The 24,455-nt window shown below is 41.0% G+C and overlaps 1 protein-coding gene across 1 annotated transcript in view; it reads left to right on the top strand.

Annotated features, from left to right (window-relative positions):
* Window positions 1-278: 278 nt before the first annotated feature.
* Window positions 279-24,455, top strand: part of LOC134679921 (double-stranded RNA-binding protein Staufen homolog 2) — a 30,755-nt gene continuing 6,578 nt past the window's right edge. Inside the window, exons 1-12 of the mRNA XM_063538867.1 lie at window positions 279-436; window positions 526-680; window positions 10,990-11,143; window positions 14,759-14,870; window positions 16,215-16,393; window positions 16,789-16,890; window positions 17,577-17,700; window positions 18,315-18,522; window positions 21,620-21,747; window positions 22,276-22,406; window positions 22,980-23,177; window positions 23,947-24,184. Of these exons, the coding sequence (XP_063394937.1) occupies window positions 538-680; window positions 10,990-11,143; window positions 14,759-14,870; window positions 16,215-16,393; window positions 16,789-16,890; window positions 17,577-17,700; window positions 18,315-18,522; window positions 21,620-21,747; window positions 22,276-22,406; window positions 22,980-23,177; window positions 23,947-24,184 (1,717 nt within the window). The 5' untranslated portion in view covers window positions 279-436; window positions 526-537. The remainder of the gene's footprint in view (window positions 437-525; window positions 681-10,989; window positions 11,144-14,758; window positions 14,871-16,214; window positions 16,394-16,788; window positions 16,891-17,576; window positions 17,701-18,314; window positions 18,523-21,619; window positions 21,748-22,275; window positions 22,407-22,979; window positions 23,178-23,946; window positions 24,185-24,455) is intronic.

Below are 24,455 nucleotides of genomic sequence, written 5' to 3'. Positions count from 1 at the left end.
TTTCCCGCCAAAAATTTAGGTAAAATTTCAGTAGCCAGACTCTAGCAATATTTTTTACTAATGCCATCTTACGCCGAGTAACAGGACTAACTTAACCTAATGAAACGAATGAAACTTTTTTATAATCCCATTTTGTAATTTGAATAAGTTTTAATTTAAAAATGAAATAATCCATTTATTAGTGCTGGTACTATCGGATATTTAAATTTGTCTAAAGTCTAATGTATTTTTGTAAGAATAAGTTATTTAGGCCACCTCCATTATCATTGTGATATCTGTGCTTGCTTACATGGCAACATTTTTAACATGGCCGCATGTTGAACGAAACGATTTTCTTTACTGTTCGCCAAAAATAAATAATACTGCTGTAAATTGTGTGCGGATCTATGTCGAACGCATAGCTGGGGAATAAATTAGTACGTGGGACTAAATACCGGTAAGAAATTTCAAGATACCATTTGTTTTCGTGGCAAGATTTTGAGATGTTTTTGTCGGTGTCATCGTTGAATGTTTGTTATATTGTAGTGTCTGGTGAAGATGATGCATCACCCGAACATGCATCACCAGCCGATGTCCGGGCACCCTCCGCAGCACATGGGCGGGCACCAGGGCATGCCCGGCCATCACCAGATGCAGCCGCACCAGTTACACAGAGAGAACAGGCACGTAACGCTAACTAGGTAATGACCGCTTATTACATTTATTTGCTCTCGACTCGATTCCATACATTAAAAACACTAAATATAACTATACTTTCCCTTGCCACGAGATTAGAATGCTGAATAGACTTAGTTGCTGGTTATTTTGTGTGGATGTGAGGTAGACCACTATTTGGCACTTGTTAAATCTGTTTTCTATTGTACCCAATGAAATTGACAGAGAGTATATAGATAAATGCAGGGTATTTCGTAGCAAATACTGTCCTACTCTAAAGCAATCATGATTGGTATAAATATTTGCTCAAACTCTAATTGGATCAATTTTATGAATTTAAAGTACATCTATTAATAAATCTCCAAAAGCTGTTATGAATAATTAGCCCAGAGATATCATACATCACATATCCTTAATATTCAAGGTATGAGATTGTTTGTGTTGGTTTTGCCCTGAGCTGTTGCCAAATTGGCAGCTATTTAGGTTATGTTTGAAGATGACAAGATACTTTTTAGACAAGGTAAATGCACTGATCCTCCAGGAATATCTTTTGTCTGCACTATACATAAAGTTCAGTGAAATGTCAAAATGTCTGGTTCCAACCTACACCATAGCCCCGAGAAAATACCAGCACAAGAAACTTGTTGGTTTGACAAATCTGCAATAGGCAGGTCCACACGGAATGTGACACCTAGCCAGGAAATTGCCGCAAGAAACTTAGGGTCGGTTGCACCAAACTGTTCGTATCGTTAAAGAGTTCGCTAAATTTTTATGTACATATGGAAATTGGAAAGTTTCATAGTAAAGCACCGGGGCGCGCCGGCTGACGTTGATCAGTTTGTCAAATGTGGTTGGTGCAACTGGGCCTTAATCTGTGTAAACTTAACCCATACAACCATTTCCAGTCGCCGTTACGACGCGGTGTAGACACATCTTGTGTCGACACCGTCTGTTTCGGTCACAATTCCAGTCGCAGAGTCGTCGCCGTCTCGACACAGTTACCAGAAATGGGGAAGGGTCGACACATGACACAAAGTGACATAAAGTGTGGTCGCCGTGTGCACACATTGTTACTAGTTTGCGACTACTTTATCCAAAATCATTCATTCATTCGTTCATTTTGTTCCTGTCAAATGGAAACTGTCAGATGGAAAAATAGTTAAATAAAAATAAGTGACATTAATACGCCATCTCTAAAACGGATTACAAGACTTTTTTTTTTTTTTTTTTTTTTTTTTTTTTTTTTTTTTTTTTTTTTTTTTTTTTTTTTTTTTTTTTTTTTTTTTTTTTTTTTTTGTTCTGTTTTGAACTGCCATCAGTCGGTATCGACTATAATCAGTTTTGCTGTATATTGGTATTGTTTTTGGGTTTTTTGATCTCTTCCTTTATGGTGGGCATATTGAGATAGTCGTGTACTTCATCGTTACGAGTGAACCAGGGTGCATTGGCAATCACACGAAGGATGGCGTTCTGTGCTCTTTGAAGACACATTATGTTACTGTCGCTAGCAGTTCCCCATAGTTGGATCCCATAGGTCCAGATGGGTTTAATAATTGCGTTGTATAGGAGTAATTTATTGTCCACTGAGAGGGTTGAGTTGCGTCCCATTAGCCAGTAAAGATTTTTGTATTTTAGAGTCATTTCGTTGCGTTTATGTTTTATGTGGGTTTTCCACGTAAGGCGCCTATCCAGATGAAAACCTAGATACTTGATACACTCGCAGTGTTGCAGGATATCATTTCCAAGTTTTACGGGAGGGCAATCTCCTCTTCTTAGGCTAAAAGTGATATGGTTTGACTTATGAGCACTTGCTCTTACACGCCATTTGGTTAACCAGCTAGAAGTATTATCCAGCACAAGCTGCAGCTGCTTACTAGCTATTTCAGGTGATTTGTGACAGGAGAGGTAAGCTATATCATCTGCGTAGGTAGCAACGGTCACCTGCTCAGAAGTAGGCAAATCATAGGTAAATATGTTATAGAGAGTAGGACCAAGCACTGAGCCCTGCGGCACACCTGCTGTTATGTTATAAAAACTGGATCTCGCGTCGCCATGCCTTACTTGGAATATTCTGTCAGATAGGTACGAAGCCAGGATGTGAAAGAGCGAGTGGGGCAGTTTTTCTTTTATCTTGCACAATAGTCCCTTGTGCCAGACACGATCGAAGGCTTGTTGCACGTCCAGGAACGTCGCAGAGCAGTATTGTTTGTGTTCGAAACATTGACGTATTGCGTCATGAACCCGATGCACTTGTTCAGTTGTGGAATGTGACTTTCGAAATCCAAATTGGTGCGGTGGTATAACTCCACATTCATCCAAGTGAGACTTCAGCCGGACCAGAAATATTCTTTCCCACAACTTGGATAGCACAGGAGTCAGGCTGATAGGGCGATATGACCCAGTTTCGTGCGCCGGCTTGCCAAATTTATGGATCATAATGATCTGCGAAACTTTCCACGGCCCAGGAAAATATCCTATTCTGAAGATCGCGTTGAATAGGCAGGCGAGGAAAGTGATGGTTTTCTTAGGCAGTTCTTTAAGAATCTTAGGTGTGATTAGATCATAGCCTGGTGCCTTTTTGGTGTTTAGGTTACGGATCATCCTTGAAATCTCCCTTGGCGACGTTGGTCTTATAGGCAAGCATAGCTGTAGATCTTGGTTGAGTATCTTATCCACTTCACTTTCGTCGTTGAGACTTTCGTCACGGTTGGGCTGAAATACTTCTGACAAATGTAATGCAAAGGCTTCTGCTTTTTCTTGGTCGGTTCTTGCCCAGCAGCTACCAGTTTTTATAGGAGGACAGTGCGATTTTGATTTGTCAACGGTTTTGGAGGCTTTCCACAGTGAGTGTTGATTGCTGCCATTTGGGGACATCATTTCTAATGTGTCTTTCATAATATTGTTTCCACTGAAATCTAGTGATGATGTGGAGGAAGCGTGTCTAAATATTACTAACTTAATTCAAGTGGCTGCCTGGAAAAACACACCCGACCTACCAGTCTCACACAAACACAAAACCTGTGCTCCTCCCCTAGAAATCAAAAAGAAACTTGAAGAGAAGCGACGCTTAAGGAGACAATGGCAACAGTCACATCATCCAGCCGATAAAACTAGCTACAATCGAGCTACAAGGGAGCTTAAAACCATGTTACATGAACATTCTTACAAGACGTAATTATATATTGTTTGCATTTATACTACAATAGGACTTAAATTATAATGGGGAATTAAACTGCTCGAGTGATTTGATAAACTAAGTGTAATATAATCAACGCGCCACCACATTGTTTTAGTTTAGCCGGAAATGAAATTGTTTACTTCTCAGTGCCTGTGTTCATAACTATATTATTTGATGCATTTTTAGTACTTTGATGCGTATACTATACTTAAATAACAGAAATAACGCTTTACATACTACGAAACTTGTTAATTATGATGTATAAATATGGTTTAAGGCTAAGAAATATTGCAGTCACAAAGTAGTCGCAAATGTTTCGACTTTGTGTCGACTCTGTGTAGACACATGACACGCGCTGTCAAAAGTAATAACAAAGTTACTGGATTTGCAAAATGGCTCCTTGTGTTCATTTGTTTTCAGATATTCTCAAAGTGTAAAAATGCCGTGGTCAGAGATGGGCATTAGTAGATTAACTGTTTATTAGACTAATTAATGCAATAAAAAAAGTTAATCCTCAAATTTTAATCGCGATTAGTTTAGTCGACCTAACATAGATTGAAATTGAATTAATCTAAATATTAATCGAATAAATTATCGATTAAGGGTCGGTTGCACCAAACTGTTACGAACGTTAAAGAGTTCGCTAAATTTTTATGTATGGAAAGTTTCATAGTAAAGGCGCGGGGCGCGCCGGCTGACGATGATCAGTCTGTCAAATGTGGTTGGTGCAACTGGCACTAAATCTCGGTTGGAAGTTGACAGGGGGCCATTTTTGTACGTAAAAATAATAGAAATGTCTTGCATGCAGATGGTAGCCAAACACTTTGTTTTTGATTTATAGGTTTTAGGGAGTGCCGATTTCGAAAATGATGACCATTTTGGAATCCAAAATGGCGGCCATGCACTGTGTCATAAAAGTCGTCGAGGATGTCGTTTTATACGTTTTAGGGGGCCCCAATTTTGAAAATGATGACCATTTTGGAATCCAAAATGGCGGCCATGCACTATGCCATAAAAGTCATCATGGGTGTCGTTTTATAGGTTTTAGGAGGAGCAGATTTCAAAAATGATGACCATTTTGGATTCCAAGATGGCGGCCATGCACTATGTCATAAAAGTCGTCATGGATGTCGTTTTATAGGTTTTAGGGGGCCCCGATTTAGAAAATGATGTCCATTTTGAAATCTAAAATGGCGGCCATGCACTATGTCATAAAAGTCGTCATGGGTATCGTTTTATAGGTTTTGGGGGGCGCAGATTTAGAAAATGATGACCATTTTGGATTCCAAAATGGTGGCCATGCACTATGTCATAAAAGTCGTCATAGGTGTCGTTTTATAGGTTTTAGGGGGCGCAGATTTCGAAAACAATGACCATTTTGGATTCCAAGATGGCGGCCATGCACTATGTCATAAAAGTCGTCATGGGTGTCGTTTTAAGCCCGGGTCTCCTATAAACGCCATCGGCAGCTTACAGCGTCTGCGTCACGATGCTTACTATAGAGATGTACTCTTGTGGTCTGTTTTAGACGTCGACGTCAGCGTCTTTTTTGTTCATAAACGTTGACGCTGACGCCAGACGCCGCGTACAGCATAAAATAGGAGACCAGGGCCTTATAGGTTTTGGGGGGCGCAGATTTCGAAAAAAATAATTATTTTGGAATCCAAGATGGCGGCCATGCACTATATCAAAAGTCGACATGGATGTCGTTGTATTGGTCATGGTCATCATTTTCGAAATCAGCTCTTCCTAACACCTATAAATCAACAAGATGCCAAGATGCAACAGACATCTTGGAATCCAAAATGGTCATCATTTTCGAATTCTGCACTCCCTAAAACCTATAAAACGATATCCATGACGACTTTTATGACAAAGTGCACGGCACACATCTTGGATTCCAAACTGGTCATCATTTTCGAAATCGGCACTTCCTAAAATCTATAAAACGATATTCATGACGACTTTTATGACAAAATACGTAGCCGCCATCTTGGATTATAAAATGATCATCGTTTTCGAATTCTGCACTCCCTAAAACCTATAAATCGACATCCGTGACGACGCAAGTTATCTTTATTTTCAGATCTAACAAATTGCTACAGAATACAAAGGACAAAAAAAGAAGCGAGGAGGTGATGAAACAAGAAAAAATACAGATGATTCCTCGACGCAATTGGATGCTTCTTAAATTGTGTCCAGATTTTTTGTCATAAAAGTTTTTATTTTTCACATATTACTCTCACAAGTTCCGTGACTTTTCGACCTTGTAATTTTTTAAGTAAATGTTTTTGTTTATCTATGAGGATCTCACTAGAATAATCAAGGTATGTTTATATTTGATGATTGAAATAGTAACGCAAAAAAAAATTATATTTGTGTCTTGTATTCTTGCCGAAGACTTTTATTTTTCCTTTTCCTTCTACACAAGTTTGGCCAAGTAATAAGAATTTAGGGCTCTCAATTTTATTTTGACTTCTACAACAGTAAAGCTACGAGGCCATGTTTGGTATCGTTTTCGTATAAATTCGCAGTACCAAATTTAGTTATGGTATCACATTGACACCATTCCAAATTAAAAACATATAAACTTATTAAAATACTTTCTTTTAAACTCCTCTTCACGCTGAAACTGCTGAACAGTTTTAATTTAAATTTAGTACACATATATTTTGAGTCCCGAGACAGGACATAATTAGTTATCTCAAAAATCATCCTTTAAAGGTGTGAAATGAGGTGTAGGGGGGAATTCAGAATTGACTTCTTGAAGTTAATACTGTTTAAGTTTATGTTTGAAGTCATGTTTTTTTATCATTTTTAACTAAATCAAAGATGTAGACCATCCCAAATTTAATATAAATCGGTTCAGCGATTATTGATTTCCCGTACAAATTTCCACGCCACTTTTCACGCCTTCAAAAGATGATTTTGGTTATAAGATCTATCCTATGTCCTGTTCCGGGACGCAAACTATTTCTATACCAAATTTCAACGAAATCGGTTCAGCGGTTAAGCGTCAAGAGGAGTTTAAAAAAAACCGGCCAAGTGCGAGTCGGACTCGCGTATTAAGGGTTCCGTACATTAAGTCCGACTCGCGCTTGACTGCACATTTCTAATAGGTTTTCCTGTCATCTATAGGTAAAGAACTATTTTGTGTATTCAGACGGACAGACATCAGACGCACGAGTGATCCTATAAGGATTCCGTTTTTTGCTTTTGAGGTACGGAACCCTAAAAAGATTTATTTTTATTTTGTGGAATGGCGTCAATGTGATACCTTAAATGGATTCAGCAACCCAGATTTATACGAAAACGATACCATACACGGCCTAGCACCTTCACTGATGTAGATATATCAAGATAAAATTGAGAGCCCTAAATAAACTTTCAAGAGCGGATATCTCAAAAAAACCGGGCAAGTGTTCCGTTCCGTACCATAGGGCAAAAAAAAGCTGTTTTTAGTATTTGTTGTTATAGCGGCAACAGAAATACATCATCTGTGAAAATTTCAACTGTCTAGCTATCACGGTTCGTGAGATACAGCCTGGTGACAGACGGACGGACGGACGGACGGACGGACGGACGGACGGACGGACGGACGGACAGACGGACAGACGGACAGCAGAGTCTTAGTAATAGGGTCCCGTTTTACCCTTTGGGTACAGAACCCTAAAAACTATTCAACATATCGAAAAAATTGACTGAATAAACTTGTAACAAATTAAATTAACTTTCATTTTGTATAAATGGCCATGTCGCTAAGATGCATAGTTTCCGAGATATAATCGAAAAACCGGAAAATGGGACCTTCAAACAAAGCCCCCTCTCTTCCCCCCGCTCAAGGGCTACGGCCGGGGACTTTTGATATGTTCACCTCCTAACTTGTCCAAATCAAGTTACAGAGTCAAAAATTGTGTTTCGAGCATTTCCCTCTACAACTTTTTGGAGCATTCGTTGGCTGACCTAAGTAGCTTATTGCATTTCTTTAAAAACTTTTCTGTAAAAGGTTCACGGGTGTTGGGTGTTTATATGGTTTTGGTCGATTATTATCATTTGCATCGCCCATGATGACTTACTAGAATTACTTACGAGCACACGAGACACTAATAGTAGTTTGACAAACCTTGGTTTTTAAGAGGTATTTTATATTGACATTTGCTGTCACAAATTTGCTGTCAGATTTAGTCGCAAACCGCACGCAAAGTGCACACAAATGTGTCGACACCTTGTTACGGAAAAGTGTACACACGGCGACGACACTTTGTTTCGAAACAATTCTAGACACATTGTGTGGACTCTGTTACGACACATCTGACATTTAGTTACCACTTTGATGATTCTGCGACTGGAATGGTTATATGGGCACTGTCAGCCGCTCAACCTGCTTAATAACAATTTAAGTTTTTAGGTTTTGGAATGGCAAATTGCAGCTTTACTTTCATTTATTAGCATAAAAATAGTAGTATAAGGTCACATATTATGACTAAATATTATAATGTTATGGAGTCTGTGCGTCTGTGTGTATCCAATACATTCTACAACTCGTCTCTTTCCGCACAGATTCTATCAAGTTATTTATTCATAAAAATATTAATGAGAGGAGTAAGATAAAAACATCTTCACTTCATTAAACTTCAACTCATAAAAGTATAAGATTTTTTAGTAAAATTATATATGCGTTTGTCATTATGTCATATATGAGACTTGGCACCACATTTTTAATTTTTGATAAGGGTAACTTATAAATCTTATAATTTATGCAACTACCAAATTGTTCAATGATGCCTTTCCTTGCGCACTGACATCATAGTATGATGACAAAAGTGGTGACCTTCACATTGTGCCTGATCGCCGATGATGAAGTGCTGAGAACAATTCTAGCAGTTGCTATCATCACACCAAGTCGTAATGGATATTAGAATTTCAAGTCATAAAATGCACCTAAGATATTACTACTGTGCTACAGTCGAGTTCACAAACATCTTTACACGCCAACATACCAAAAATGTATTTACACGACCTTATTGACAGTGTCTTAACTTAAAGGCATTAGCTTGTAATGACGTTTGTGAACTCGACTATACCTAACCTCATTTAACAGACGGACGCAACAGTCAGTTTCTCTTTCTGATAGGGTTGTTTAAGTTGTTTTCTATAGATAAATTAAATTGATTTACAGGGGTCGTAAAATTAGGTAATTATAATATCATCGAACACTTAACACTCCTGCCAGCGCGAGCTACGAGCGTGGCCGATAACACTTTGCTTTTGTAGCGAAAAGGGCCTACGAACAGAGAACCCATCTTGCAAATCGTTGGCAATGAATGTGTAGGTATAAGGAGGTGGATTCATTGTGACGTCACAGCCTCACAGGACTCTTCTTTTACTTAGTTTAGACTTTTTCATAAAGAGTATCCGACTGCTTAATATAACCTCAGAAGAAATAATAATACTACCGTACAGAAGGGACACTTCCTACAAACCCGAAGTTTGACAGCGATTCAGGGTCGAATCATGCTACCCCTTTCTAATATATGGCAGTATTCCTTTTGGCTATTTAGGGTTGTCAAAATTCAAATGATTATCTTATCTGTGGTCGTGCACGCACAAGGAAGTCAAGTGGTGTCAACCCTAATAATTGCCCGGAGCAATGCTGAGCCGAGCGGAGCCGAGTTCGACCGAAGTCAGGAGTGTCTCCCCACTGATATAACTATCCTATGAGTTCGAGTATAGACAGACAGTACAAACTGAATATAATATAAACTAGGTAAATAAACTATAAATACATAAGTTTTCACTGCTTTTACGTTTCAATAAATATTTACAATAGCACTTCATTTAGTATTATGACCATTCAAACTATTATAGCTTCTCTTGCTTGTTTAGTTTGAGTTATTCTGTATAGTGTTAAAGCTAAGAGCTTTGTGAAACTTGCATGCTAGAAATCTATACGCCAACACACTTTTATTAATTTCATCATCATTCTCTACTTGCAATCTTTCTTTTTTTATATTGCGATAAATATGTAGCGTAGCATCTTAGTTTAAATGATCAAGATTAAACTTTTTCTATAAATAGTAGAAAGAAAGGGATACAAAGATATTCACACTTAATACCGGATTGGATGTTAACTCAACATTGACACTATTTTTACAGCAACAATATAGGTATGTTTAACTAAATAGAGTGGAGACTACATTGATATGCAAATGCTGTGTAATTTGTTGATACGTCGAGGGTCTCTTGCGGCGGCCTTTATACTGAAACTGGTCATGAATGGGCCTACAATGGAACATATGACGACGACTCTATTGAACCGCGGGCCATGATGAATGTGGGCCCAGCTTTCTTCGGGTAGACTAATATATCACGTACATTGAATAGCACGCCAGTTGGGATAACTGTCTCTTGCTGTGCAGACTGCTGAGAGCTCGCACGTTGCTCGGATCTGTGTCTATTTAAAGTGCTTAAAAGTGAATAAAACAATAGGATACGTGACATCATGCTGTTTAAAAATACGGCCTTTAAAAAGGATTGACCAGTTCGGTAATAAACAAAAGGCAATCATTTTTCATGTGACAAATAAGTAATCTTAGAAGTTTCTGTGTTATTTATGTAAAGTATTAAGCTAAGTAAGTTATCGTGTGAGTGTTAGAAGTTACATGCAGCTAGTGCCGTAGTGTCTGCTTGATTTTGTAGACTTCAAAAGTCTCATAGCATCTGCACAGATGATCAATTTCAATGCTGTGAAATTACACTACATCAACCACGTGAACGCGACGCCCCAAAGACGTGTATACACGCTGGTGGACCTTATACAATCGTCTCGCACATTTAGTAGAATCTTAGCACGTTTGTATATGGAGGTCTTGGTCTTCTGTTGTCGCCGTACGCTACGCATTTCACTTCATTATTCGGGTGTACTCTGCTTATGATTCCTCCTAGCAGTCATTACGACACAGTCGATCATGCGAGACTCATGATTCGATAGACATGCGATCATAATTCACTCTCAAACATCAGTTTCGTATGATCGTGAAAATAGTACATAGTATTAGGTACAACGGCAGGGCACCCCTTTATTATACGAGTACAACTGGAGAGCAAGGCTTCCTCAGTGGTACCAGGGCAGCATGTGACTGTAGGTGTGGTTGCAGGGTGCCGCTGGGCCCGTCGGGCGGCGGCATGGGCGGGCACGGGCAGCTGGGCATGGGCGCCATGGTGCCCCCGCACCACGCGCCCGCGCAGCGCCCCCCGCACCCCATCCGAGCTATGCCGCACCATCCGCAGCAGCACCACTCTATGCCGCCGGTAAGCCTGGCAACATTACTTTTTTACACTTGAGTCAAAGTTACCTGTATCCCGCAATCATAAAAACGAAACAAAGGTGGAAGTGGCACGAGTGCGAGCGAGAAAATGGATGAATACATAACCACTTCATAAAAGCACCAAACGTGAGACAGGTAAAACTTATGATGGCGCCATCTTTAAGTACATACCTTTGATAGTTGCTAACCCCATTGAGGTAGGTCATGAAAACATGAGGTACTTGCAAGATTATCGAGTATAAGGAAGCTTGTAGAACTGAGCCTTGTTTTTATTTAATTTATACTAATATTAAGTATAACTTGACACAGTAGAACACAGATATACTTACATTTTACAAGAATATCATCTAACAAATATTCAAAGTTGTAAAATTTCGCGACTAAGGTGGAAACCTCGAACAATTTGATCCTTATTAGGTACATACCTGAAAGGAAGAGCAAATTAACGGAATACTGTGACTGTGGCCGTCTCATATATTAACCCACAATTGACATTATGAGGTAGAGTACATATTATTTCGTTTTATGGGTGCCTGCAAAATATATATTTATTCCATGAAGGTATCCGATATTGCTTGTTTTGTAAATCCTTAGACCGGTTTATTGCCGCGTGCTTAGATAGGTATAATTTACGTTTGTGTTTGTTAGACGGCACCCAATTGTTTTGTGGTTATGCTTTTTATACTCGAATGCACGCAAACAGGTAATCTTCAGGGTCATGACTAACATATCAAATCGGCAATCAACGACAGCCGATCTTTACGTACAGTCGCCATCAGATATATCGGAGCGTACAAAGTGTGCACAATATCTGAACACGCACTCTAACGCCTTGACAATAGAGGCGTGCTCAGATATTAATGAGCACCTTGGCCGCTCCGATATATCTGATGGCGACTGTACCCTTTTAAGAGACAAAACGGTCCCGCTGTTCGCGTGATCAAGTTTATACTCGCCTGCTGTCTCCCGGCCAGAGACAAAGGGACCCGTGAGAGTACGTGAGAAGGGTGCTTTATAACTATGGAACTTATTATAGTTATTGACCAGTATGTGTTATAACGCATAAAAAACGCATGTTCTCGTAAGGACTGTATCGTTTATTATAAATACAGATAAAACCTGGTCTAACTGTTGACGTGTGTATTATTTTGTATTACTATGTTCTTAAGGTATAATCTGGGGGTATTTTTAAGACATATCTGATATAAGAATGTTTTACATTTATTTTATTTTAGGGACTTTATGATGATTTTAATACCTTCTAGCAAATGTAATTCGGACAAGCCTATCGAGCTTAATTTGAGACTATTTCACCGATTCCTTAGTACGATTTAAAGAAACAAAAGGTTAATATGCTGCCAAAATATGCCATCTAAGTGTCCTTTTCATGATTGCTCAATTGAACATCCACAGAATAAATGTGGTGTATTTTATCTTTACATGAAAACGACTTTTTATGCAACATTTTGGATTCCCGTCAATTTCTGACGCCAGGGAAATGACGGAAACAGCTAAAAGAATCTACCGAAATCCAAAGCCTAACGGACATTCATGGCGTTGAACCATGGCTAGAACAGGTCGATAGAAACGCTCCATGATGGTTATATTGTATACCAAAGTCGGGGTTGCCGTAAGTAACATGCCATATTTTCAAAAAGGCCACCAAGCACAGATCCAAAACTTTTTTTCCAACTAAAAGAAATGATTAGACTATGCCCAGATGTTTCGCTTTACGAATCATATGTAATTGCTGTTTACATAGTACGATTTTTTTTGTGTAATACTTATCTTGTTCGCAAACCGTAAATTTTCTTGTAGTATTTGTCCGAAATCGTTGTAGTTACTCGGGAGGATTGGGTAAATATTGTCCAAACCATATGCTTTACGTGATCTCCCAGGACGAAATGTTACTTATTATTAAAGCACTAATTAAACTATATGTGTAATTTTTTAATAAAAACATAATACCAGAAAAAACGGCTAAGTAAAGTTGTATTTATAATAAACGATACAGTCCTTATTGTGCTATAACTCACAAAAAATTGACGTTCAAATTACTTCAAGATGTTGTTTTCGAGAAGGGGAAGGGGTATCGACATGTTCATGTTAAAATTTGTAAAATTCTAGTTAAATAGATAGAAAATGTGCTACCAAACAAAGGAAAAGTTTAAAAAAGTTAGATGATAAAAATAGGTGGGAATGCAAAAGCTTAAAGTTTTATTAAAATTAGAGGAATTTTTTTAATCTCGCGCCATTAATGATTCATGATTCAAACAACAGTATTTAACAACAACAGCTCCTGACAATTCGTAAGCTGTTTTTATCATTTCTCGAATTTTATATTAGGTACATATTTCGATGCAGTAGTTGGTCCCATTCCCATGTGAAATCTATTTAACATGCTAATATTCCTCCCAAAGTTTAATTATTTACGATTATCGGTAGTATCCCAAATTCTCCGTAACTCATTCTACGAACAAGTCTAACTTGGCATGTACTTAGGTATAGATATTGTGAATCTCGGGTGAATGACCTTTATGAATGGATAAGCGAACATTTGCTCCCCTCAAAAGTGTCCAATGTCACTGATATTAATTTTATTGCGACATGTTTTACGGCGCATTAGCAACTATATTGGAAGGGAATGTGGCTTAATCGTGAGAAGGTATTCAGTAACTAAGGGTGGTATTCCACCTGTCCAATTTCTTGATCCAATGTGCGTTGCGTCTCCCTCTTTCACTAAGCAAAATGTGAGATGCAAATATGTACACATTGGACAATAAATTGGACAGGTCGAATACGACCCTAAAGTAGGGTAATATCACATTATATGGCAATGTAGCAGAATTTATAGGAGAAATGGGTGGCCAACATTAGACGGATAGATCTTATTACTTTATTATAAAATGAACTGTGGTAAAATCAAACCCCTACGTCTTTTTACAAAATAGTTTAATGACGACGATGAGACTAGACTAGATAACAATTATTTTGAACATGTATTACCCACATACTCGACGAGTGGCTTGGGAAGTTGACAGAGACGTAGTGTGGCCGCGCTACTCGTCATGCCCACCATGTTATTTTATCAGTTTTTTGGCGCGAATCAAAGGAGCAAGTAAGGCAAGGAGCGTCGCGATTAATCGCGCCAGTAGGGCAGTGTGTGGCCGGAGCGGGCAACGTCGTGGCAACGCGAGGAACAGTGCGATGAGCATCGTCTGGCCGCAGCAGATGGGTATGATATGGATATTTAATTTACCCTAAAATTCGCCTGACGGCTCGCTTGTGAGAAAACAAACACTGCAGTCGTAATAGTAATGGAGTGCGAGGTAGGATACGGCCCGCCCCTCTTCGGTGGTTGTGGGGCGAGTTGCGGCACACAGATTTTTTTTTATGAAATATGAGGCAAACGAGCAGACGGATCACCTGGTGGTAAGCGATTACCGCCGCCCATGGACACCCGCAACACCAGAAGGGTTGCAAGCGCGTTGTCGGCATTTAAGATGGAGTACGCTCTTTTCTTGAAGGTCGTATCGGTCTGGAAATACCGCAGATTTCAGTGGATCAAGTAAATCACAGACAGTATTGATTGTTACAGCAACCAATGAAGCAGATGCGCCGCGGGTACGGCGTGGGCTACGGGCCGGCGGGCGTCGTGCCGGCCTACGCGCACCCGCCGCTGCAGCCGCCCGCGCCGCTCCCCGTCCCCGGTGAGTCACTGTGTCACAACACTAGACTGTGTAAGGCCTGAGTGGACGTTCGAAGCGGAGCGTTCGGCGGGGCGTGCAGCGTGGCGTCGGGCTCACAAGTGATTTTGAGGAGTGCACTAAGGCTGCTCCTATATGTTTGCATTTGTTTAACATGCACGCCGCACGCCCCGCCCCGCTGCGCGCTCAACTCGAGTGTCCACTCGGGCCTTACACTAAGCGCCACCATCCCACTAGCCTGGGGTTAACCTGTTAAACTGTTAACACAGTGTCAAATTGTACTGGTAACCATGGTAACTCCAGGTTTAACCGGTTAACCCCGGGTTAGTGAAAGGAGCAAGTGGCCCTAAGGGTCGGTTGCCCCGAACCGTAAATTTTATTGTATGGGAAGTCTCATAATTCACTGCTGAGTGAGGTTAGTGAGTCCGTCAACTGTGGTCAGTGCAATCGGCCCGTTATTTCTAGTTAGCCGCTCGCCGCCTCGACAGTCGTGTTCGAGCCGCGGCCTAAAGAATGATAGTAATTAGAGATGCCCCCGATAGTGGCTTGGGCCGAATACCGAATATTCGGCCCCTCTCTCGGCCGAAGCACCGAATATTCGGCATGACATGCGAACACATTATTATGAAAACTGTTCGCCAACAAAGCACAACGTTTGCTAAGATATATTTTTTGTTGAACTGAATTAATTAATGTACTATAGTTAGTTTCTTTTAGCATTAGAAAAAAGGTAAACAATCTTGATGTGTCTTTTAATTGAAAAACACGTTTTAAAAATAAGTCAGGGCAAATATGTAACAATTATTAATCTAATACGATCATTTATAGTCTTCTGCTTTCATAAGTAATAGTTTTTCATTTTTAAAAAGCGTTTTTCAATTAAAAGACATGTCAAGATCGCTTACCTTCTTGCAAGTTCTTTCTAATGCTAAAAAAAACGAATCATATATAGTTAGAGTCATGAAATCAGACATGTGATCAACAAATGCTCAAAAAAAAGTCTCGTATTCCTAACAATTTTCAAATTTTGTTAATTACAAGTGAACATTTTCCAAAATTTTGGTTATTTTTATTGTGTAACAGGTATTCGGCCGAATAGTAGGCTACATTCGGCCGAATAGTAGGCTACATTCGGCCGAATACCGAATATTCGGCAAAGTGGCCGAATAGGCTGAACACCGAGTAGTTGCCGAATATTCGTGGCATCTTAAATATCTTAAGAACGGGTCACTCACGTATTATAAGTCGAAAAACGCTCTAAGATATTTAATATATCTGTGTCTCACGGAAGTGTTGTTATTAAAATTCGTGGCATCTCTAATAGTAATCCCTGGTCGTGTCCTCTAGCAGCGACACCAGCCGTGACGGCGTCGCCGGCGCCGACGGCGGAGGCGGCGGAGGAGGGCGCGAAGCTGGCGGAGGAGGCGCGGGCGGCGGGCGACGAGGCGCGCCCGCCGCCCGCCGCGGCCAACAGTAAAGAGAAGACCCCCATGTGCCTGGTCAACGAGCTGGCCAGGTACAACAAGGTATGACATAACCTCAACATAGAAAAGTCAAAACTCCGGTCCGTATATGACTCGCCTAATCGTTCGTGAAGCAACATGCATGGGTCGAGCGGTTAGGGTCGGTTGCCGTATCGTTAAAGAGTTCGCAAATTTTTTATGTATGAAAAGTTTCATAGCAAAGCGCCGGGGCGCGCCGGCTGACGTTGATCAGAAATACATCATCTGTGAAGATTTCAACTGTCTGTGTCTAGCTATCACGGTTCTTGAGGTACAGCCTGGTGACAGACAGACGGACGGACAGCAGAGTTTTAGTAATATCGTCCCGTTTTTACGCCTTGGGTACGGAACTCTAAAAAGCATGTTAGTATATTATTACCCTTTAAATGTTTTAAAACTTATGAATTGAATTGTTTCAGATTAAGCACCAATACCGCCTCACATCAGAAACGGGACCGGCTCACAAAAAAGTATTCACAGTAACACTCCGACTGGGTGATACTGAAGAATACACAGCTGAGGTAAGTTCCGTTAGCTGCGATTACTTCACATGTGGTTAATTATCCACATGTCATTTCTATAGTCCTTTATTTGTATAGCTCGTATCCTTTGAGCTCGAGGGTAATAATGAATTGGTATTACCGAATGACATTAGTTTAGTTGCGAGTCATTTTTCGCGAACGGTGCGGCCAACTATGCACTTGCGGTTGTAATCGCAGCGCCGTAATTTCATACTGTAAGATGCGGTTACTGAACCAAGAGACTTCATATAAACATTCAAAACTAAAAACTTGCTACTAAAAACCAACAATCATGTTCAGAATAAAGGGCTATATAAATAAATAAATAAAGATGCGGTTTAGCGCTACATTCACCAACTCACTAACCCAGTGTCAAATTGTGCTGGTAACCGTGGTAACTCCAGGTTTAACCTGTTAACCCCGGTTAGTGAATGGTGCAAGTGGCCCTTAGTGTTTACGACCACGTGCAACCCAAATCGAAGTTGAGGCTTGCCTCGCGGCGCTGCCGCGGTTGCAACCGCATGTGGACTCAACTGTTCGCGAGAATATCATAGTACGATGCGTGCGCAGTGTGCGTGCAATGCCTTAGCGAGTCGGAAATGGTTCGCGAGCGTCTTTTCCGTCAGATATGAAATATTGACGCATTTTTAAGGTGTTTGTAAATTGAGCGTCGCTTTTGTGTTCAGGGTTCTTCGATAAAACGAGCACAACATTCAGCGGCCAGCGCGGCGCTGTCGGCCACGCACTTCCCGCCGCCGCCGCCGCGCGCGCCGCCCGCGCACGCGCCCATGCCGCACCACCGACACTCGGGTGCGTACACAATATCTTCTATTTCTTTGTTAGGGGCTCAGCCTCTGTTTATCACTGCTTAATGTACGTCCATTGGTTCGGAATCAACACAACGAGGGCTTGTGGGAATATATTTACATTATTAAGGGTGGTATTCCATCTGTCCAATGTCATTGCCTCTCACTTGAAATTGAATTTGAATTTGAAATTTGAAAATAAGGATCCAGAGCTGCTAGTAATCTCGACTTGTTTTTTCAAAATTTTATGTTTATTACACTTTCTTATCTCTTCTATTCTATTACTACATGACGAACTTTCTTAACATAATCTAATCCTATGATTTGACGTAGGCACTAGTTTTTACGAAAGCGATTGCCATCTGACCTCCCAATCCAGAGGGGAAACTAGGCTTTATTGGGATTAGTCCGGTTTCCCCAAGATGTTTTCCTTCACCGAAAAGTAACGGGTAAAATGGGTCAAATGATATTTCGTACCTACGTTCCGAAAAACTCATTGGTACAAGCCGGGGTTTGAACCCGCGATCTCCGGATTGAAAGTCGCATGCTCTCACCGCTAGGCCACCAGCGCTTTATTAACATATGTATCGTATCTAATCTGACTCGTTGCATAAGCAGGTGCAGTAATGCCGACAGTGGAGCTAAACGCTCTCGCCATGAAGCTCTGCCAGCCTGCCATCTACACGTCGATCCCGGCGGTGGCGGCGCCGGTGCGCGCGCGCAGCCGGCCGCCCGCGTACCGCGTGCCGCCCTTTGTGCCCAACGTGTACCAGCGCATGCTCAGCCCCGGCCTCGTCTACCGCGTGCGGGTCACCGTGGGAGACAGGTAACTCGCCATGAAGCTCTGCCAGCCGGCCATCTACACGTCGATCCGCCAAAGCCACGCTGATAAGACTAAGACCTCGGTTCACTGAAAGAAAACCAAAGGCATTTCTGATAGTTCTATTTCGTTTCTGAGTTATCGTTTTTCACCGAATATCAATAAAATTAAAGCACGTTGTTATTTGATAAATACATTTATATAAGAATCATCACATCAAACCAACATACTCGTAAACCAGACCACTGCGATGGTATTGGCTTTAAATATCGTTCTTTCAACTGATAATAAAGCCACTAAAACTCGCTAAGACTGCAGGTCGACTCTTGATTTCAATTTCTTGATAATATATCATTGAATTAACTTTCAAAGCACGTGATAGCTCTTTAGAATAGCAACAAAACTGAAACTAAGAATTTTATTGCTGAAATTATGTGAACAACATTGCTTCGTTTTCACAAATAAATTTTTAATAATTAAAATTGTTTACGTTAAAATATGAAGAATTTTGTTGATAAATTGTTTATCTAGTATATTGACATTATGTCATATATGTTTTTAAAATGACGTAATATGAATGCCAGCACAATGAAAATTTATTCCAATAAGAAAAAACAAGTCTTCCAACTTTTTTCATATTAAATGAATTATGAAGAAACTAATTACACTGATTTGGTTGTGTTCGTATATATTTTAAATAATTTGTTATATTTTTTACGTATTATGACTTGTGAATAAAAATAAATCACAGCTTTGATGGCTCTAGCTAGATCTTCGTGTGACATTATTTATTTACCCTATTTATTTTGAACACAGTTTTTCACTGGTAACATCATTCGTATATGGACATGAATTTCTGTCAATATATATGCCAAAACGAAATGTCAAAATGGGACGACCAGGTACACGACCGTTCCGCACGAGCCCCAGCGGGCATCTGAATCAAAAGATAATTTTGACAGATATGGCGGATGTATGGAAATTTTACGAAAGTTTACATTTACGATTGAATTTCTCTGTTGCCTTTTAGAGGAAAATAGGAAAAGGCTGATTCGTTGTAGTCCAGTTATCTGGCTTTCAAAATCACTCGATTTTATAGCTTGAGCATCGATTTTTTTATACAAATTTTACGAAACGCTGACACTCGTTCATCTTATTTTAGGTACAACTATGCATAATAAGTGTATTTTTAGTACATTGTAAAAGATTTCAGATTTTCAATGGTGATTCGTTGTAAACACACTCTTTGGGATAATAATGACATTCATTTTTCTTTTATCAAGAGATGTGAACGCTAGCGACTAAACGGTGACTGCCTTTTTCGCTGAATTTGGTCGACGCAGTCTTAAACTGAAGTGGATCCGTGAGTAGAAATATTGGATTTGCAAAAAATTGTCGCGCGAAGCAGCTCAATCCTCGGAAGACACGCCTGATAGACTCCGTAGACCAAGTTGATTTGCGCGGAAATTTCCTTGCCAGTATGGTTTCTATATTATACGAGTATGTTCAGGTTATAGTAGTTTATGTGACTGCTACATAATGAAAGGCATTAAAATACGAGTGTGGGTTTATGAAACGAATGAAATGAGTTTCATAATAGTATCACACGAGTGTTTTAGGCGGTTGTCACACTGCCACCGTGTCTCGTTGCGAGACGCGGAGCAACGGACTCGCATGCGGGGACAACGCACCAACGTCCGAGTTTTCTCCGCATCTCCGTCCGGAGCTGCGATGCGCGACGTCCCGCGTTACTTCCGTCCATTGAGCTATTATTACTAACGTACGTAGTACATTATACTTCAATGCTTCCGCCTCGAGTTCATTTCACATTCGGACGTTAAGGTGAAAACAGTTCCTATTTGTCGATAAAATGGAAACGGACTTATTCAGGACGCTGCGGTGATACTTTCAGTTTGTTTTTGTACAATCGAGTGATAAAACGCAGAAGATACTGCATGGGTACATCCCTATTTACAAACCAGACCTATAAATGGGTCTTTTGCTAGAGATTACCAAGATTTGAGGCAACACGAAGAAAAAAAATATAATTGCACCCGTATGTCAACCTCGTCATTTGATTATTTGCTAAGTAAAATATTCGTCGCATTTAATATTCCAAATTGCTGGACGACTTTCAATTTCAAAAATAAACTTATCGACGTCGATGTACTCGATATCCATTGCACCTACGTCCTTCTTGCACTAAAATTCGTACGGCACTGCGGAGCTTGGTGTGACATACCCTGCGGCACGCACCGCGTCTCCGTCCGAGCGCGCGAGTCGTCGTGCGTCTCGCTGCTCCGCGCGTTGACGCGGAGCCAGTGTGTCGTACCATGCGTTTTTTCTATACAAAATCAAGATTCTACATACAAAGTTAAAAAACGCATCAACGGACGCCGTTGCGAGATGCGGAGCAGTGTGACGACCGCCTTAATGCCTAATTATGTACAGTTACATACACTGCTTTATCTACACACATATTATAAACTTTCTATGATATATTCACTAACTTCATATTACAGCCGACTTTGCTCTCTGGCGGAACTCGCGGATATGAGATGGCGTCTCCGAAATATCTTTATCGCACATTTTACACGAAACATTTGTTATAGTTCCTTTAAAAACAACAAAACTAATTATTTTTTACTTATAATCTAATTAAAAGATAAACTGTACGTCAAATGGCGGCAAATGAAAACTTTTTTCACGCACGTCACGCATCCGTAGTTTTTTTTTAATTCAGAGACAAACTAGAGTCGGGGTGGATTACCATATCGACCGATACCAACTTACATGCGAGATTTGTCAATATTGTATGCAATTGTCATTTGATTTCGAATAAAACGTCATCTCAACTGACATTAGAATAGGGGTCAAATCAAATAGCTTTTTTTTTCAGATTTGTTCGAAATTTGAAATGCATTACCAAATCGATTTTGATATAGTAATGAAGCTATTACCACATTTTCACAGATAAGAAATTTGCTGTAACAAAACAGTTTATCGTAATGTGGGCCATTATTTACGAATTTTGAAGGCATCATAGACAGTTTATGATATGTGTGTAGATAAAATGTGTAACCGTTGTGTGATGTGTGGTCAGGGCGTGGCTGGGCGAGGGCTCGACGCCGCAGGGCGCGCGGCACGACGCGGCGGCGCGCGCGCTGCACGACCTGCGCCCGCCGCCCGACGCGCCCAACCCGCCTGCGCAGGCGCCTGCACAGACCAACGGTAACTCGGCATTTTCACTTGAAACCACCACTTGAAAATCCATCAATTTTTGTTGGGTTATTTACTCAAGAATCACGAGAACTAACGACTTAAAAAGAAAAAAAAATGACTGTTTTGTAACGCATTTTCACATACATTTTGTATGGAGCGTTACAAAACTGACACCCAAACTTTGTATGAAAAACTGGGGACATTTTTTTTCTTTGTCTCATTCAAGAATACTCGTGATTCTGAGTCTAAATAACCCAAAAGTTGATGGTTTTTGGAAAAAAAAGTAAAAGGTAGGTAGGTACCTTTGTAGGTACCATTTTTTCTGAAATCTCCCAACTATACGCCACTCCGGTGACGGCACATAGCATTTTTTACTTATACTCTGGCGAACCCACTTTTTCAGCAGAAAAAGGAGCAAACTTCATATTTTCTATGGGAGAACAATCCTTCGCACCTGCATTCCTTATATTTGCGGCCTTTTTCTACTGACGGAAACAACTTGCCAAGCTATTTATTTAATGTTTTCATCGTTTTCAGGTGACGCAGCATCAGATATCATGAATTCTGAAGTAAAGTCGCCGGTGTCGTTAGTACATGAGCTAGCCCTGAAAAGAAATCTCACAGTTCAGTTCACAGTGAAGTCTGAACGAGGCCCACCACATATGAGGGTAGGTGCTATTTATAATGTATATACAAAAAAAAATTGGGTATATGTACGGAATTTAATGTAATAATAATTGAATTGTTATACTTGTCATTTGATTGTGGCATTACTTGGCTATAATCTTAATTGTTTATGCTCTAATCGTCTAGCTTAAGTTGCGTTCTCGCGCGCGAATCTACTCGTATATTTGAAATCACGTCAGATGAATGAAGTCGCGCGCAAGAACGCTACTTATGCTATTAGATCTGTTTTGCATCCAATCCCCTTATACTGAAATAACAGTAGGATTGGTCAATTGTCAGATTGGTCAGTTTATCAATTGGTCAATTCAGTATAAAATCTAATAGATTAGGTTGTGATGGGGCAATCACTGTCATTTTATTATACAAAAACAAACAACTTTATAATACACACAGTAAGAGAAATTCGCCTTTTATTACGTTTACATCTGTGCAGTTTCGCATCATTTTAGTTTGTTGATTAGTTCAAATACTTCAAATGTTATGCGGGTTTCGTTGTACCTAACCGTAAAACGGTTTGATATAGGGCAGCGGAGTGACATTTAGCCGTTTTCCAGGTATTCATCACAGTGTGCACGGTGGGCGAGATGGAGACGGAGGGCGAGGGCAACGGCAAGAAGGTGTCGAAGCGGCGCGCGGCCGAGCGCATGCTGGAGGAGATGCGGCGCCGCTGGCCGCCGCAGCTGCTGCGCGCGCGCGCGCAGGAGCGCCGCCGCCCGCCGCCCGCCAAGAAGAAGCCGAGGAACCTGATCAAGGTACTATTCTCTTTATTCCACACTGACTGTTTCGCAGCGAAACGCACGCTTCGAGTTTACACGCTCGACGCTAACGCTGATCGCCATAAATTGGAAACACTTAATACAAATATTAATAAAATAAAAATATAGTGTGTATTTTTAATACAATCATATATTCTGAGGGTAGTTAATATAGGCCCAAATGAATTAACTTTTCTCTGTTTAACTAAAAAAATATATTACTCATATATTTTCCTTGAAAAATAATTGAGCACACATTCATTACTATTATCACTCAGTACTTTACACATTATTATTCGTTACTTTACTATTTTTTATTGCTAAGTGTACTATTGGATATGTGCGAAGGGTGAGGCGTGTGGGAAAACGCAAGCAATGACGACGCATGGCGTGGGAAATGTACATTTTATTTATTTTATTTTATTTTAGTACATGGAAAACCAACAGCGCTATATATATCCAGAAATTACAATAGATAATATATATGACGTCTCCATATGTAGCAGTTATGCTATGAAGTATTTGAACAAATATATCTAGATAGACCAAGTCATTTTGCGTGGCAATTTGCTAAGGAAAGTTTTACGCTGTAGATTCTTATTAGGTCGCGAGCTGGATGCCAACAGTCGGCGAGGCGCGAGCGGCCGGTCTTACATTGATCGAGCTCGACGTAAAAATCAATCGGCCGCTCGTCGGCCTGCCGTTCGCCGTCGTTCAGTCCGGGTCCGGGGCGTAATGATTATTGTACGATCGATGTGTTATTTAGGAGGGCAGCGGGCTGGCGGCGGAGGCAGGTGGCGGTGCAGGCGGCGGCGCAGACAACCCCATCTCGCTGCTGGCGCAGGCGCGGCACGCGGCGCGCGCGCGCAGCCCGCAGTACCGCGTGCTGGAGGAGCGCGGCGCCGCGCGCCGCAGGGAGTTCCTCGTGCAGTGCGACGCGCCGCCGCACCAAGCCACCGGCCTCGGGCCCAACAAGAAGACGGCCAAGCGCCGCGCCGCGCACAGTCAGTACACCCTACAGTATACAACCCCATCTCCCTGCTCGCGCAGCCCGCAGTACCGCGTGCTGGAGGAGCGCGGCGCCGCGCGCCGCAGGGAGTTCCTCGTGCAGTGCGACGCGCCGCCGCACCAAGCCACCGGCCTCGGGCCCAACAAGAAGACGGCCAAGCGCCGCGCCGCGCACAGTCAGTACACCCTACAGTATACAACCCCATCTCCCTGCTCGCGCAGCCCGCAGTACCGCGTGCTGGAGGAGCGCGGCGCCGCGCGCCGCAG

This window comes from Cydia fagiglandana, chromosome 3 (genome assembly GCF_963556715.1).
Source record: "Cydia fagiglandana chromosome 3, ilCydFagi1.1, whole genome shotgun sequence".
Classification (NCBI taxonomy): domain Eukaryota; kingdom Metazoa; phylum Arthropoda; class Insecta; order Lepidoptera; family Tortricidae; genus Cydia; species Cydia fagiglandana.
Note: the sequence above shows the minus strand (reverse complement) of the source record. Positions and strands in the feature narration are given on the sequence as shown.